This window comes from Peromyscus californicus, unplaced genomic scaffold, assembly GCF_007827085.1.
Source record: "Peromyscus californicus insignis strain IS unplaced genomic scaffold, ASM782708v3 Scaffold_6__1_contigs__length_162567912, whole genome shotgun sequence".
NCBI classification, from domain to species: domain Eukaryota; kingdom Metazoa; phylum Chordata; class Mammalia; order Rodentia; family Cricetidae; genus Peromyscus; species Peromyscus californicus.
Window position 1 is genome coordinate 23,078,244 of NW_026294584.1, and position 15,884 is coordinate 23,094,127.

The 15,884-nt window shown below is 36.9% G+C and overlaps 1 protein-coding gene across 3 annotated transcripts in view; it reads left to right on the top strand.

The window, feature by feature from the left end:
• Positions 1 to 15,376, top strand: part of Mios (meiosis regulator for oocyte development) — a 33,199-nt gene extending 17,823 nt beyond the window's left edge. For all 3 annotated transcript variants that reach the window (XM_052719830.1, XM_052719832.1, XM_052719831.1), the window contains 6 exons: positions 2,277 to 2,342; positions 3,258 to 3,416; positions 6,233 to 6,385; positions 8,130 to 8,334; positions 13,894 to 14,023; positions 14,963 to 15,376. In XM_052719830.1, the coding sequence (XP_052575790.1) occupies positions 2,277 to 2,342; positions 3,258 to 3,416; positions 6,233 to 6,385; positions 8,130 to 8,334; positions 13,894 to 14,023; positions 14,963 to 15,059 (810 nt within the window). In that variant the 3' untranslated portion in view covers positions 15,060 to 15,376. The remainder of the gene's footprint in view (positions 1 to 2,276; positions 2,343 to 3,257; positions 3,417 to 6,232; positions 6,386 to 8,129; positions 8,335 to 13,893; positions 14,024 to 14,962) is intronic.
• The last annotated feature ends 508 nt before the right edge of the window (positions 15,377 to 15,884 follow it).

Sequence of the window (15,884 nt, forward strand, 5' to 3'; positions counted from 1 at the left end):
TAAACATTACATTTCTGTGTTTTAATTTGTTACCTATGATAAGATCCCTTCTTCTCTTATACCAAAAGCGAGAGCTGAGAAGGAAGGTCATATATCCAAGCTATTTCAAGTATGTATGTAATTTAATGTTTGTGTACTTTCGTTTTATTTTTTATATTATATTTATGTGAGTGCTGAATTTAGAAGCCAGATAAAGAGCCAGTCTTTGATCTGCCACAGTTTAATCTTAGCTATTCAGTTAACTTTTAGGGCTCCAACTTTCTCAGATATAAAGACAATAAAGTGGGTATCAACTGAAAAAAAAACTTTAATAGAATGATTTTGATAGAATTTGGATCTTTTTTCTACCTATAAATTTTTTTCTTATTGCAAAATGACTTGTACATTTCTAAATTTATAGTAATATTTTCAAAGTAATTTTTTCTAATACCGATTAATAAAATGTTGCCTCTGAAGAGTCTGCTGCAAACCACCTATATTGAACAGAAGTGTCTGTTTACAGTTTTTAGGCTTTGTGTTTACGAATTATAGTTTTTTTTTAAAGGTAGGTTTATTTTTATTTTGTGTATGTGGGTGTTTTTCTGGATGTATGTCTGTGTACTATATGTGTGCAGTGGCAGAGGAGGCCAGCCAGATGTGAGTGTCGGATTCTCTGGAACTGGAGTTCAGGTGTTTGTGAGCCACTATGTGGGTGCCGCATAATTAAACCTGGGGCCCCTGGAGCAGTAGCCAATACTCTTTTTTTTTTTAAATTTTATTTTTTTATTTAAGAATTTTTTTTAAAATTCATTTTACATACCAACCACAGATTCCTCCTCTCATTCTTCCTCCTGGCCCCCTTCCAACCTCCCCCCTCCCCATGACCCATCCCCCATCCCCTCCTTCAAAAGGATAAGGCCTCCCATGGGGAGTCAGTAAAGCCTCAGTTGAGGCAGGACCAAGCCTGGAGGCAGGACCAAGGGAGGACTCCTGCATCAAGGCTGAGCAAGATATCCCACCATAGGTAATGGGCTCCAAAAAGCTAGCTCATGCACCAGGGATAGATCCTGATCCCACTGCCAGGGGCCCCTTAAACAGACCAAGCTACATGACTGTGTCCCATATGCACACAGTCTAGTCCAGAACTATGGAAGTTACACAGCTGTGTAGCTAGAGTTTTTCTGGTCCTGCCCATAGTCAGGACAAATCTCTCTCGACAATCCCGCAGCTGCTCAGACCCAACGGAGTAAACACACAGAGACTTATATTGCTTACAAACTGTATGGCCGCAGCAGGCTTTTTGTTATCTAGTTCTTCTATCTTAAATTAACCCATTTCTATTAATCTATAAGTTGCTACGTGGCTCATGGCTTACCAGTACCTTACGTCTCGCTTGTCATGGCGGCAGCTGGCAGATCTCTCTCCCTCAGCCTTCCACTTCCCAGAATTCTATTCTCTGCTTGTCCCGCCTATACTTCCTGCCTGGCTACTGGCCAATCAGTGTTTTATTTATTACCCAATCAGAGCAACACACGTAACATACAGAACATCCCACAGCACAGCTGTTGATCTAAAGTTCATGATTTCCTGCAAGCGTGGTTCAGTTGTCTGTAGATTTTTTCTATCATGATCTTGACCTCCCTTGCTCATATAATCTTTCTTCCCTCTCTTCAACTGGACTTCTGGAGGTTGGCCTGGTGCTTGGCTGTGGATCTCTGCATCTGCTTCCATCAGTTACGGGATGAAGTTGCCAATGTTTTAACCACTGAGTCATCTTTTCAGGCCCAAGTTATTAGTATTCTTAATAAAATCTGTACTGGTATACCCAGTTCATAGATTTCCTAGATTTGGTGATTAATTTTATGTTGCTGTTTCTTCAAAATTGATTGCTTTGAAAGAAGGATTAGATGACATTTTAAATTTGATATTTGTGCATCGTGCCTTGCAGTTTATATTGGTATTATAGAAGAATGAACTGATTTTTAAAATATATATAACTGAATTAGGCAGGTCTGTGTCTGAAAGGTAAATCTGTACTGTCAAGGACAACGACCTTAATACTGTGTTTCTTAATAGTAACATCAGAAAAGGCTTCTTTGGCAATTGGTGACTCTTCCAACATCTGAACATATATACATATGAAAATGTATGCTTTATGAATATATATATATATATATACATATATACATATATATATAGTAACACATAAAAATAAACTTACATATTAGGTACATATTTAGTCTCTGTAAAAACTGAAAAATGAAGGCATGTACAATTGTTTGGGTTTTTTTTTCCAGTATGAAAACAAAGTTGCAGTACGTGACAGAGTGGCATTTGCTTGTAAATTCCTTGGTGACACTCAGGTGAGAACTGATTCAGTCTATATTTGAGGTGATTACTGGTTACTATGAATTATTTTAAGAAACTAATCTTTATATATCATTATATACCTGAAAAGTTTTATATAAAATCTAAAAAAGTAATTATTACATTGAAATTATAAATATACAATATCTAAATTTGTTTTAGAATGTTGACTTGATGTTTTAGTTTAATTTTGCTTTTAGAAGAAAACTTAGCAGATACAAATTTTAAATTTGTGTTAGTAATGCTATACACAAATCTTTGACTTCAGTACCTAAACACTTACCTGCTGCCTCTGAGGGTTATGAGGATGAAACGCACACGGATGACTAGCAGTGCTATTGTAATGACAGCGTTGGGGAACTGAGGAAGAATGTTGGCTGGGGTTTAGAATAGGATGAAATTAGACCATGTAAAGGAAGTAGTTTTTATTGATGATTTTCCATGTCATTCCAATTCTGTGATTCTGTTTCATGCCACCATGAGAGACAAGAGGACACTTCCCTTAGAGTTAGCCATCTATAATCATAGGAAATGTCAGTTTTGAAATGATTCTGGGAACTAGTTAGATAGCACAGTTGAAAAACTCAGTGGAATCTCCTAGAACCTGTGTAAGTCCCTGCCTGGGTGTCGCATGTAACCCCAGGGCTGGGTGGCAGAGAAGACATCTGATGTCAGTCTCGGGCCTCCACACATACCCTTGCATACATGTCACACTAAAATAAAGTGATTGTGGATCCTGTAGTGGAACTTGAAATAGATGTAGACTTTTTAGTACATGTCTAGATTTTGGCAAGAGTTTCTGTCTTAAAATGTTTTCCATCAAGAATAAAATTGTTCTAAATATAGTAATTCTCAGTTATAGAATGTGTAGTGAAACATTGCATTAGAAAAATCACTTTGAATTTTTTCAGTTAAATAAATACATCGAAAAGCTGACCAACGAAATGAAAGAGGCTGGCAATTTGGAAGGAATCTTGCTTACAGGCCTCACTAAAGATGGAGTGGACTTGATGGAGAGCTATGTGGATAGAACTGGAGATGTCCAGACGGCAAGCTACTGCATGTTACAGGTTAGTGCAGTCTAACACTGGTCTTCAGAGCCAAAATGCCAAGCCATACTCTGCATGGCGTGTATCTCCTCAGCTAAAGCATACATTCTCTTTTCCTTGCTTAGGAGTTCTGGTTTGTAGTTTGACCTTGTTGATCTGTTGGGGACTTGGGTTGTATCTTACTGCCCCTGATCTCATCAGCTTATCCAGGTTTTTCTTTCAGTCTGGGAAATACCTGTCTTGACTGCTTCTGAGTTTATGTGAAGCTCAGATGGAACCAGAGCCTCAGGTCAGAGTCCAACCCATCTTCCATAAAGGACTCCCTCCCCTGATATGAACTGTGGTTTCATTTGAACAATAGAAGAGAAGTTATACTTCAATTCTTTTAACCCTTAGTGTCCTTTTTATTACCAACAGGGTAATTTTAATAACTAGTTCATCAACATTTTTTTTTCATTGCTTTAACAGTCCAGTGGTTAAACCAGATTCCAGGAAAAAGTTGCTTTCTACTTTACCTTGGTGGGAAACTTGAGGTCTGTCTCTGCTATGTCCAGTAGCCCTCCAGCAGTCGTAGCCTTTCGTGCATGAGCGCCTCTTTCCTTGGTGCCTTCTTCCTTTTATGTGCAAGCCTGCCTTACCTGGGTAAGCCAGTCAAAATGTGCTTACCCCTCCCTTCAGCTTATATAAAACATCAAGCCACCACCCATGTGAGCAAAGGTATTCCGCCATATAACTTTTCTCATTGGATGAGATGTTTGTCTTTTAAATGAACTACTGATATACGACTACAGAGTACAGATGGGTTAGCAACAGCACAATTTGTAAAATGTTAAAATGCAAACAATCAGTACATAATGTGACCTTTAAAACATCTAGTCTGATAATTGCTGCCATTCAGTTGAGATGTTTCCTCTGTGTCTATTTATTTAGATTAACTCTCCTATCAGGCTGTTTTCATTTGGTTTGTCCACTTTCCTTTTGTTCCTTGGTTTTTCCTGCCTTATTGTGTACCCATTGCTTCTTTCTGTGTTTCCCCTTATGTCTCCTATTGGCCTCCAGCTATGCCTTTCTTGTTGTCTTTTTGTTAAATGTGGTGCTCTGGGTCTCCCACTATGCATCCAGAACTCATCCGAGTCACATTTCCCTCATACTGCATTTCACACCTGACGTGTTGTAACAGCCCCCCTTTCCTACCTCACATCTAGCCCTGGGCTTTTCTTAAACTTCACATTTTACACGTATTATGACAGTATAATTTTATTTATGCGTCTTTTCCTTTGTCCAGCCATCATATATTTTATTCTATACTTTATAAGCTCCAACTTACAGTGTCCTTTTTGTTTTAGTTAGTAATTTGTTTGTTCTATAAATTATAAAAAGAAAGGAATTACAGACTTTTATCTGTTTGTTCATTACTGTTCCTAGTGTCTGTTCCTCCTGTGGGTATGAGTTTAATCTTCTTTCATCCCCTTGTTTATTCTCTAGCATTTCTTGTAATACAGGTGATGGCCCAGCTTACATTTAACAGAAGCATCTAGTTCATCTTGGTTTTTCTTGCAGCGCTTTAAAGAATTGCTTTCATATTCAGCTGGCCTCTTTGGTTCAGATGAGACATTAGCTGTTTTCCTTGCTATGTGGGATAGTTCATGTCTCTCTGGATTTATTTCAAGAAGCCCTGTGATTTTTCAGGAAATTGTTTGGGTCTATTATTTCTGATTCTTTATCTCTTCCACACTCTTGTTCTCCTTTTCTTCTTGGCCTTTCTGTGCATAAACAAGTTCTAGTGTTCAGAGCCTGGGGTTCTGGTCCTTTTCTTCTTTCCTTTTTATTACTTAGCTCCTCTTCAGGGGGACCATTTCTTTTCCTCTTTCCTCTTGTTTGGAGACAGGCTCTCGTTGTGTAGCCGTGGCTGGCCATGGATTCATTATGTAGGCCAGGCTGGGATCCGCCTTGTCTACTTCTGCGTGCTGGGTTTAAAGGTGTGTGCTTTCATTCCCGGCTTCCACTGGACAATTAATGTTGGCTTGTTTATTTGTTCTTCTCTCTATCGCTGCCCTTGGCCATGAAACTTGCCAGGAACTTTTTTTTCTCCTATATCCATAAGTATTTTTAAAAATAAACTTTGTTATAGTTTATATTCCTTATTTATCACTAGTTTAAGGGATTATTTTCCTTAAGTCTTTAAGTGTTTTTCTTTGAGCATATTTCTTTGAATGTGCTACATGCTGCATTACATCTTTCTTCTGTCAACTCTGACATTTATATCTGTTTTAGAAATATTCTTACTGGTCAAATTGATGTTCTGAATGAGAAGAACTTTAAAGTAAACTTAGGAAAACCAATTCTTGCTTCTCATTAATGCCTATATGCATTTCATATTTAACTTATGTGAAAACAACATTTCACTATTACATATGACAAGCAAGATTCAGTATTAGTTTAAATGTCATTAAGTAGTTTTGATGTGTAATTTGGATACATTATAAGCAGAGTTTTTGAATCCATAAGTTTTAATACTTAGGACAAGGAGACTTTTATCACCATTGACTGCATTAGCCAGGAGGGTGGATAGTTTTCCACTTGCTCTGTAAACTCAAAAAGGAGTTCCACTTCCTGGTCAGGTATGTTACATAGGTGCATTCTTACATCACTAGTGAAGTCCAGCTTAGGGCAGAGTAGTGAGGCTCTCCTCATTAGGAGCCAGTTTCAGGGGAGAGGCCATTTCTTCCGAGTTACTCATACCATGTTCTACCCAGAATCTTCTGATTTAAACCAGGACAGTGGAAATACTTGAAACAATTCATGGTTTTGTTTGTTTGTTTGTTTTGTTTTTTTAGGGTTCACCTTTAGATGTTCTTAAAGATGAAAGGGTTCAATATTGGATTGAGAATTACAGAAATTTATTAGATGCCTGGAGGTTTTGGCACAAACGAGCTGAATTTGATATTCATAGGAGTAAGTTGGATCCCAGTTCCAAACCTTTAGCACAGGTAAGTAGGTTGTTCTAGAGAAAATTAAATTTAATGTGAGCATCAGATTAGTGAATTATCACCCATTCTTTTACTTATATTGACTTTCTCTTATTGTCTTTGTTCCAGAACACACTTCGTTCTTAATTTTTTCCTGTTTTATTTTATTTTACTTTTTTGTTTCCTAACAATCATCTTGTACAGCTGACCTATACTTGGAGATAAAACAAAGGACAGTAGGCCCAGATGATCTCAGGAAAGCGTAATTGCTAGGGCTGCCTGAGATTCATTGTCTGCCAAACACTTTCAGAGTGTCAAATGTCAATAATTCCATGTGTGTATTGTTTTTATGTATTATTTATATGCAGTAGAGCAGGATTTGGAGATTAAAAAATAGGATAAGTATAGACATATGTCTCTATATGGCATTTTTAATATGAAATCAATTATCACATAAGGTATGTGACATGATATCGTACTATTACTTCAGATGTTAGATATTTGGTTGTCTTCACCGTGAGCACTGGATGGTGCTATTTTATTTTTGACAGCAGTTGCAAAGGTGGAGTAGGTGTTTTAGTAAGACAGTATTGTGCTGTGTGTTACTAATCTGGAAGAGCTGAATACTTTTTAAAACCTAGTGAGCACCTTCTAATGGCTGTTTGTACCATCTCACCCGCTTTGTTTCAAACATTTAATGTACTTTTGCAGGAGCCTTAATTCCTTTTCATCTTAGAAAAGGTGGTGGTGGGATGTTTTATTTTGTTCTCAAAATGGAACCTGGGGCCTTGTATGTGCTAAGCAGTTGGTCTCATACTGAGCTACATCCGCAGCTCTCCTCTCTCTTCCCTTTTTTCTTTCCTTCCTTCCTTCTTTCCTTCCTTCCTTTCTTTTCTCTTTCCTTTCTTTTTCTTTTTTTCTCTATCCATCTGTCTGCCATCCCTCCTCCCCTCTCCTCCCCTCTTCTCTTTCTCTCTCTTTCACTCTCTTTTTTTCTTTCCTTCCTTCCTTTTTTCAGACAAGAATCTTACTAAATTACTCAGGCTGGCCTTGAACTTGTGATCCTCTGCCTCAGCTACCTGAGTAGTTGGGTCATAGGCCTGTCAGGAAGTCCAGCTCAGAGTGTTGCTTTTATAAGCAGTTTTTGTTCAGAGGATGGGTCACTGAACTTTGGTTTAGTGGTTGAACTTTGGTGCCTTAGTTTCTCTTGTTGCTGTAAACAGCTGCCTAACAAGAAGCAGCTTAAGGGACAGCAGTTGTAGGGAATACAGCCCTTCGTGGTGGGGAAGGAATGGGAGCAGGACCATGAGGCAGCTGACACTTTGTGTTCACAGTCAGGAAGTGAGGGCAGGCTAAGAAACCTGAAGGGCCATACCAAATGACCCACTTTCTCCAGCTAGGCCGTATATCAAGGCCTATTCCCAGCTGTGGACCAAGTGTTCTATGGGGCACATTTTATATTAAACCACATTGGGGTATTTTGTAATGGCCTTGCATGCATTCCAATGTCCCTGATAATTATAAAATGTTAGGGTCTAAAGGTCCTAGTATTTCACAAGTATCAGTGGTATTAGGAAGAATGTAATTAAGTAAAGGTAACAGGAAATACCAAATAATGTAACTGCTACATGGAGACATGGACTGAGAGCTAATCAGATGGATCATTTTGCAAAGTAAAATAAAATTTTAAAATGTATTTTGTTAGTATCAGACTTTATAATTCCATTATGGTTTGCACTAAATTGCTTTTTCATTTGCTTTGTAGGTGTTTGTGAGTTGTAATTTTTGTGGTAAATCAATCTCCTACAGCTGCTCCTCAGTGCCTCACCAGGGCAGAGGCTTTAGTCAGTATGGTGTGAGTGGCTCACCAACCAAATCGAAGGTCACAAGTTGCCCTGGCTGTCGAAAACCCCTTCCTCGATGTGCACTTTGCCTCATTAACATGGGAACACCTGTTTCTAGCTGTCCTGGTATGACATCATTGCACAAAATATTTTTCTGAACTCATTTTTTCTACATAATTCAATTATTGTTTCAAGTAAAATATATATTAATGTCTACTATTTTTAAGAAAAGGCACTTTACTGACTGGCTTGAAAGTTTTTATTACCTCTTTAATTTATAAAGTCTGTACATTAAAAGTAAAAGTCTGTATTTATGGTAACTCAGGTAATCTCATAGATGCTGGCCAACCTAAAATTGATGACTAAAGCTTAAAGATGAGTGATTTTATAATTATACCATTCTTATGGCAGCTACCAATATTTCAGATTTGATATTTAAAATTCAATGTGCTCACAGCTGTTAACAAATACCTTGTATCCATACGGCTTTTTGATAGTCTCAGAGTACTGTCACATTCCTTTTGACTTCATCCTCACTTCTAATACATAAACTATTTGCCCAGAAACCAGGACGCTTGCATTCTCAGTTTTTGGTCTTGCTATTTTGACAATTATGTAGTATAGACGTGGGGTTTTATTGTTCTCTGTTTGTCGAGAAGGGGTCGCATTATGTAGACCAGGCTGGCCTGCTTGTGCCTCCCAAGTGCTGGGATTAAAGATATATGCCACCATTCCAGGGATGATGTATGTTTTTTAATGATGAAAAATACCAGATATTTATTACTCTTTACAGTAAACGTGGGAATTACTTTTTGAGAACAGCAAATAATGGAATATAATATACTTGATAGCTTGGAACATTCCAGTTTTGTAACTTGAAAATGATACTAATGTCAAAAGTCTTCATCAAAAAAACATTTTGGCATGAGCTGGGCATGGTTGAGGATACCTTTAATCACAGAATTCAGGAAACAGAGGCAGGCAGGCAGATCTTTGTGAGCTCACATCCAGTGTGGTCTAGATAGAAAGTTCTAGGACATCCAGAACTAACTCCATAGAGAAACCCTGTCTTTTTTAAAAAAAAAAAGTTATTTGGCTATTTAGTACACTGGTGTAATGAAGTGGCCATTGTGTCTTTTTCCTCCATGTGTAATGTTTTTAAGTATACATTCTAGTATTTATGACAGTGTCTTACTATGTTGCCTTGGCTGGCCTAGAACTCATGACCATGCCTTGGCTTTTGAAGTACTGGTGTTACAGGTGTACATAACCATACCCCCAGTATTTGATTTAAATATGAATTGAAGGTTTTTATTTTATGCTGCATGCTGGTTTTTATGTAGCCCCAATTATAACAAGAATGTAATAATTTGGAGCATCTAGTACAGTGAAAAAATAAAAGAAAATAAATCATGTATCTGTGAGAATGGAGATATATCAAAGTAGTTACATTTAGTATAGCCTTTGGACCATAAGTCCCAGGAAGTTATAAAGAATACCTGCCTTCTGTTGGGACTACAGTTCATTTCATTTTTTATTACGTATTAACTTTTTGATCTTTCCTAATTTTGAAACATGTATGAGAAGATAATTACCTGGAATTGAAAAAAATTAAATCATAGATAGTTCAAGCTATTGTGGAAACTAATAAATGCTGAATACTATGATTTATTACATCATAATATTTGTTTCAGAAATTTCTCCCATACTTGGTTCTGAATATAATATAAGTTTATCTACTTATTTACATATTATGATAAGGCTGATGCACTGAGCTGAGTGAATCCAGGAGCTTTTTAGAGCCCATGATGAACAGTAAACATGGAACATGGAGAACTAACATAGAATAAGAAAGAAGGGGTAATATATTTTGAGGAGTAAGGAGTAGTCCACAGACCCTGTGTCTAATTCCAAAATCTTTAGGAAGATCTGAGATTCCGGAGGATTTCTTTGTTTGTTCTGGCTGACTGGGAACTCAATTTGTAGACCAGGCTAACCTCAAATTCACAGAGATCTGCCTGCTTCTGCCTTCAGAGTCCTGGGATTAAAGGGATGTACCACCACACCTGGCTTCAGAGGATTTTTAAAAATGAATTTATAATACTCTCATTTGACAATAAAAACTGGTAAAAATGAACAAGACTAGTAAGATTTTTATTTATTTGTGAATACCCACATGCTTTCCTGCAAAAATGCTACTGTACTTAGTTACAAATATATCTGGCTTTCTTGATGTGTTATAGAAAGTATATTTGTTCTGTATTACTTTTACAAAATCCCCAAGCATTTTGAATTTTGAAATGCTTTATCCTGTTGTGGTAGAATGAAATGTATTTTACATGGAAGTCGTTAGGAATTTTGAAAGAAACATTGAAAGATCTTGAAAGGCCGCTCCCCTGATGCTTGTTATGATCAGGAAAGCCTTTCTGTGTCTGGATGGATAAGGGTGGAAAGTGTGGGGAAGTTATGCTGAACAGCACATGCCTCCTCAGTGGCATAGGATCTATCTAGGAAGTGCATTCATAGGAAGCAGAGCCCCAAAATTAGGAGCCTGAACATAATCCTAAAGACTATGATACAGTAACTAGAGAATTTGTTCTTTTTATCAGAAGATTCCTAGCTCCAAAATTGAACAGACTTAATAGAAATCAAACATTGTCTCCCAGTTTAGAAATACAAGTACAAAGACCTCTCTCGGGTGCTTTGCCTGTAGTCAGACATTATATCCATCATACATCATGGTCCTAGAAGTCAGTGTTCGTGAGCTTATTTAGTGAATCTCTCTTTCTCTGTCTTGCGTGCGCGCGCACACACACACACGCACGCTGAGCACACATTCTGCCACTGAGCACAAGAGTTGCATAATGTTAAACTCAGTTACGTAATCAAACTCTGTTAAGAAGTTTTAATTAACATAAGTTTTAAACATTTTACAAATACTTAATAGTACTTGTTATTCAAGTCCAAAAAATAAAACCACACATTAAAACCTGTGCCTTTATAGAACTTATAAATGGTGACATATTTTTTTAAAGCTAGATTTTATAATGATTTCCTCCTTTTGTTAGTGCATGGGTGAGACTCTTAATTTCCAAATATTTTGCAGTGGGTATCTTCTTAATTCACTATAAATCTTTAAAAATTTGAACACACTTGATCTTTTAAAAAATTACCTCTTTGTAGCAAGGAAGACTTTAATATGTCAGTTTCATTTAAAAAGGAAAAATGTACACAGTAAGTAGCCTGTTCTAGACTGTCCCCTCTGAAAAGTTAGGAGTTAAAAATAAAGGAGCTGGAGAAGTAGCTCATAGTTATGAGCACTGGATGCTGGTCTAGAGGCCCCGGGTGTGATTCTGAACTCCCATATGATGGCTCACAGCCATCTGTAACTCCAGTCCCAGAGATCCAATGTCCTCTTGACCACCTCAGTCATTACTCACACATCTGGTGCACAGACATACATGCAGGCAACACACACACAGAGTTAAAAATAAATAACTAAAGAGACCGTTACACAAGGGTATAAAAATAAGTATCTCTGTAAGTCTGTATTTTCCCTCTGTCTTTTCCTTTTTTTCATTGTTGATTTGTTGGTAAATCCTTTAGAGCAATTTCAGTGCAACGACCTCTTAAATATTGTTTATACATTCTTTTACCTTTATACCATCAGGAGAAAATTATGGATGTTTTAAGAAACTATTCCTAGCTATAAAATTATTCCTGTAGCTATTAAATGTGACTAGCAATGATACAGGTAAAATTTTTATTATATACATGTTTTAAAAGGTAATAATTGCTTAGAGGTAACAGTTTTTATTTAATTTTTTCGTATTTTTATTTGTAATTGTGTAGAATCTTAAAATATTTTAATTTGCTTTGTTTTAAAACAAAACATTGAGGTAGCCAAAATGAATAGAGTCAGCATTTTTTGGAACACAAAAAGTGGCATAGCAAAGTAGTGTGTGTAGAAAAGCCTGGAGATGTCCAACATGCCTGAAATTCAAGTACTACAGGAAGGGTCAACAAGAAAATACATGTGAAGATGCACATGTATAAACAAATTTTTTGTAGTAGTACATGTCTTTTAATTGTTTTTGAACTGAACATGGATGAGTATTTATGTCATATATTGTGATAAATAGAAATTCCAAGAGTCTCCTCCCCTACCTTTCTTAAGTCATGGCCTACACCAGTCTTTTTTTCATTTTTGAAAAAGGGTCTTAGTATATAGCCTCGGCTATCCTGGAACTCACTGTGTAGACAAGGCTAGCCTTGAATTCAGAGATCAGCCTGCCTCTGCCTCCCAAGTGCTAGGTTTTGAAGCATGTGCCACCACAAGCAACCCTATCTGTACCAGTTCTTTTTTTCCTAATGTGTTTTTAATTAAAATATAATTATGTCCTCTCCTACCCCCAACCCTTGCCAAGTCCTACCCCCTTGTACCCTCTCAAATTCATGACTGCTTTTTCTTATTTTGTGTGCTAATTAGATACACAACATATACACACAGAGAGAAAAATATATAAATATAACCCACTGATTCCATTTAGTGTTGTTGGTATGTTTATGTTTTTAAGGATGAACATGTGATTCTGAGTTTCTTATTCAGCCTGTTGATTAGATGCATGGCCTTGTCACATTTACTTTTGCTTGTAGTTTCAAATTTATGCAGAAGACATGAAATTTATCCTTTCATTTTCCTGTTTTGATTAACCCTAAACTTCCAGTTTTGGATTTTTGTTTGTTTGTTTTTTTGTTTTGTTTTGGTTTGTGTGTGTGTGTGTGTGTGTGTGTGTGTGTGTGTGTGTGTGTGTGTGTGTGATGCTGATGACTGCTGCTATAATTTATTTCTCACTACCACTGAGTGTCTCGTTCAGGAGTACAGTAGGATTTTCTAATATGTTGTTAACCATTTACTTTCCAGAGTTTTACTAGGATGAATAATGTGCTGCTGTAAATATTTCATGTCCCCCTTCATATATGTTCACAGTGTCTCTGTTATAGTTACCTGGAAGGAGAATTGGGTTGTGTTATTGCAAGGTTCTGTTTGCCTGTATGTTACCTGTTATTTTTATGTCTGTTCAGGAGATAGATTGGTCAGTCATTTTTCTCATGCTGTTTTTGTTATTTTTTTAGCAAATTGTACCAACCCCAAGAAGTACCACATGAACTTTTTTTAAAATCTTCTTTGGAAAAGTTTGAGTGGCTTTTGGTTTTCGGTAAAACTCACCTGAAACCTGTGTCTAGATTTCTTTTTGGAAAAGTTTTTGACTAATGTTTTGCAATTCATATAGTTTCTTAGTGGGTTTGGATACACTTCTGCATTTTTTTTGTTGACCATTAAAAATATAGGTAAACTAGCTGGGTGTAATGGCACAAGCCTTTTATCCCAGCACTCGGGAGGCAGAGGCAGGTGGATCTCTGTGAGTTCCAGGCTAACCTAGTCTACATAGTGAGTTCCAGGACAGCTAGAACTACATAGTGAGACTGTGTCTTGAAAACAACAACAACAAAAAAACACACACACGTATGTGTAACTATTACATACATGTAAGCTATAAGTCTTAGATCTTAATAAAATTGCTATTGCAATATAGTATATGATTTATATTTTAACATAGCTACCCTTTAAGAAACTTAAACTGCTGTGATGTGGCTTATGATGATCAATTTCTTTTCCCATAGGCGGATCCAAATCAGATGAAAAAGTGGACTTGAGCAAGGACAAAAAGTTGGCTCAGTTTAACAATTGGTTTACCTGGTGTCACAATTGTCGGCATGGTGGGCATGCCGGACATATGCTTAGTTGGTTCAGGTAAACAACACTTTTCTTCCTTGATAATCTTACAGTTATAGGACATAGAGCAAATATCCTTTTCAATAGCTCAGGCTCTTGGTATCATTGTATTATGTCTAATTGAAGAATTAATTTTTTAAAACTTATTTGCTTATTGACTTAACAAAGGTAATGTCGATGGTTCTGCTATTACCTTATATAATGTTAAACTGTAAAAGTAATATCTATGCCAGGTGTGTGGTGGTGCTTGCTTTAATGTCAGCACTTGGGAGGCAGAAGCAGGTGGATCCCTATGAGATGAGTTCAGGGACAGCTTGAACAGCAAATTCCTGGCTAGATATGGCTACATAGTGAGAGCTTACCTCAGTTATACTTACCTAAGAAATCCTTTGTATGGATTAAATGCTTAATGTTATTTAACCCTGTTGGGAGATAGGATATTTACAGTTTTTTATAGCTTACAATTTCTCTTATAATTAAATTATGAATATAGTTATACATGCACACACACACACACACACACACACACACACACACACACACGTTTACTACATTAGTTCTTTCTAGGTGAGCCCCACATAAATCGCTCTTGCAATGATGGTTCTCAAAGTGAACTTGCTGATTCTGAGCAGTGCTAGGGGTCCTGTGCCGTTCATTAACATAACACTCCCATGAGTGTTGTCTCATTTGTGCTAACCTGAACTCTTAATTATACCCTATCCCCTTAGTAACTGTTTTGGTATATTATTAGTGTGGAAACCAAAACTGTTCATTTTCAGGAACATTCTCTTCAAAGTTCACCTTGGTGATGGTTTCTAATTTGATGCTCTGAATACAGTTTTTTATTATGGGGTTTAGTTTACATACTTAGCCCAGTAGCATTTTGAAGATAATTATATAAATGTATTTGTGGATGTAAAGCTTGGATTCCTAACTGTTATTTCACCATTTTTTCAGGGACCATGCAGAATGTCCAGTATCTGCATGCACGTGTAAATGTATGCAGTTGGATACAACAGGAAATCTGGTACCAGCAGAGACTGTTCAGCCTTGAAATGCTACACCTAAAGAGAAACCTTCAAGTGTGGAGTTTTTAATAGATGTCCTCCATAGTTCAGAAACATACCTCAGAACAAGTCACTCATGACTTTCCTATAATGGGAAATAAATCATTCTATCAGATGAGCCATTTGATGTTTGAGTGATTTTGATGTGCTTCTTAGAGGCAAATGCTGCTGAAATAAACATCAGAGCCTGGATATAAGTGCTGTTCAGTAGGTTAAAGTTCATTTGAAAGAACCTTCTAGGGTTTTGTCAAAATTATGAATGTATGTAGAAGGTTTTAGAATAAAAACAGACCTTGTGCCTGCATCCTCAATCTGAACTTGATATCTTTTGATAGAATCTGCACATATTTAAAGCCAAATGGCCAATTCCATGGTTCAGATAAAAATTTAAGCTTACCCATGCTTAGATTCCATTCAGATAAAATGTGAATTTTGACATTGAGAATTAGCGCCTGACCCACACTGGAGAATAAATATTAACAATATGTTTGAGAGAAGTACACACACACACACACACACACACACACACACTTAGGGGACTTACTAATACATTTATATTTTAATGTAAAAATTTTTTACATAGTTCATTGTTGTCTTCCTCAAAAAATCCAAGTTAAGAGCAGGCCAGTGAGATGGTTCAGCATGTGAGGGGGTTTGCTGCCGATCCTGATGACCTGAATTCAATCCTTGAGACCCACATGGTGGAAGAGGAGAATCCACTTACCTCCACAAGGGCACTGTGGCATGAGGCAGGCAGGTGCACACACACACACTTGGAAAATAAGGAAATGAATAAAAAAAAGTAAAAAGAA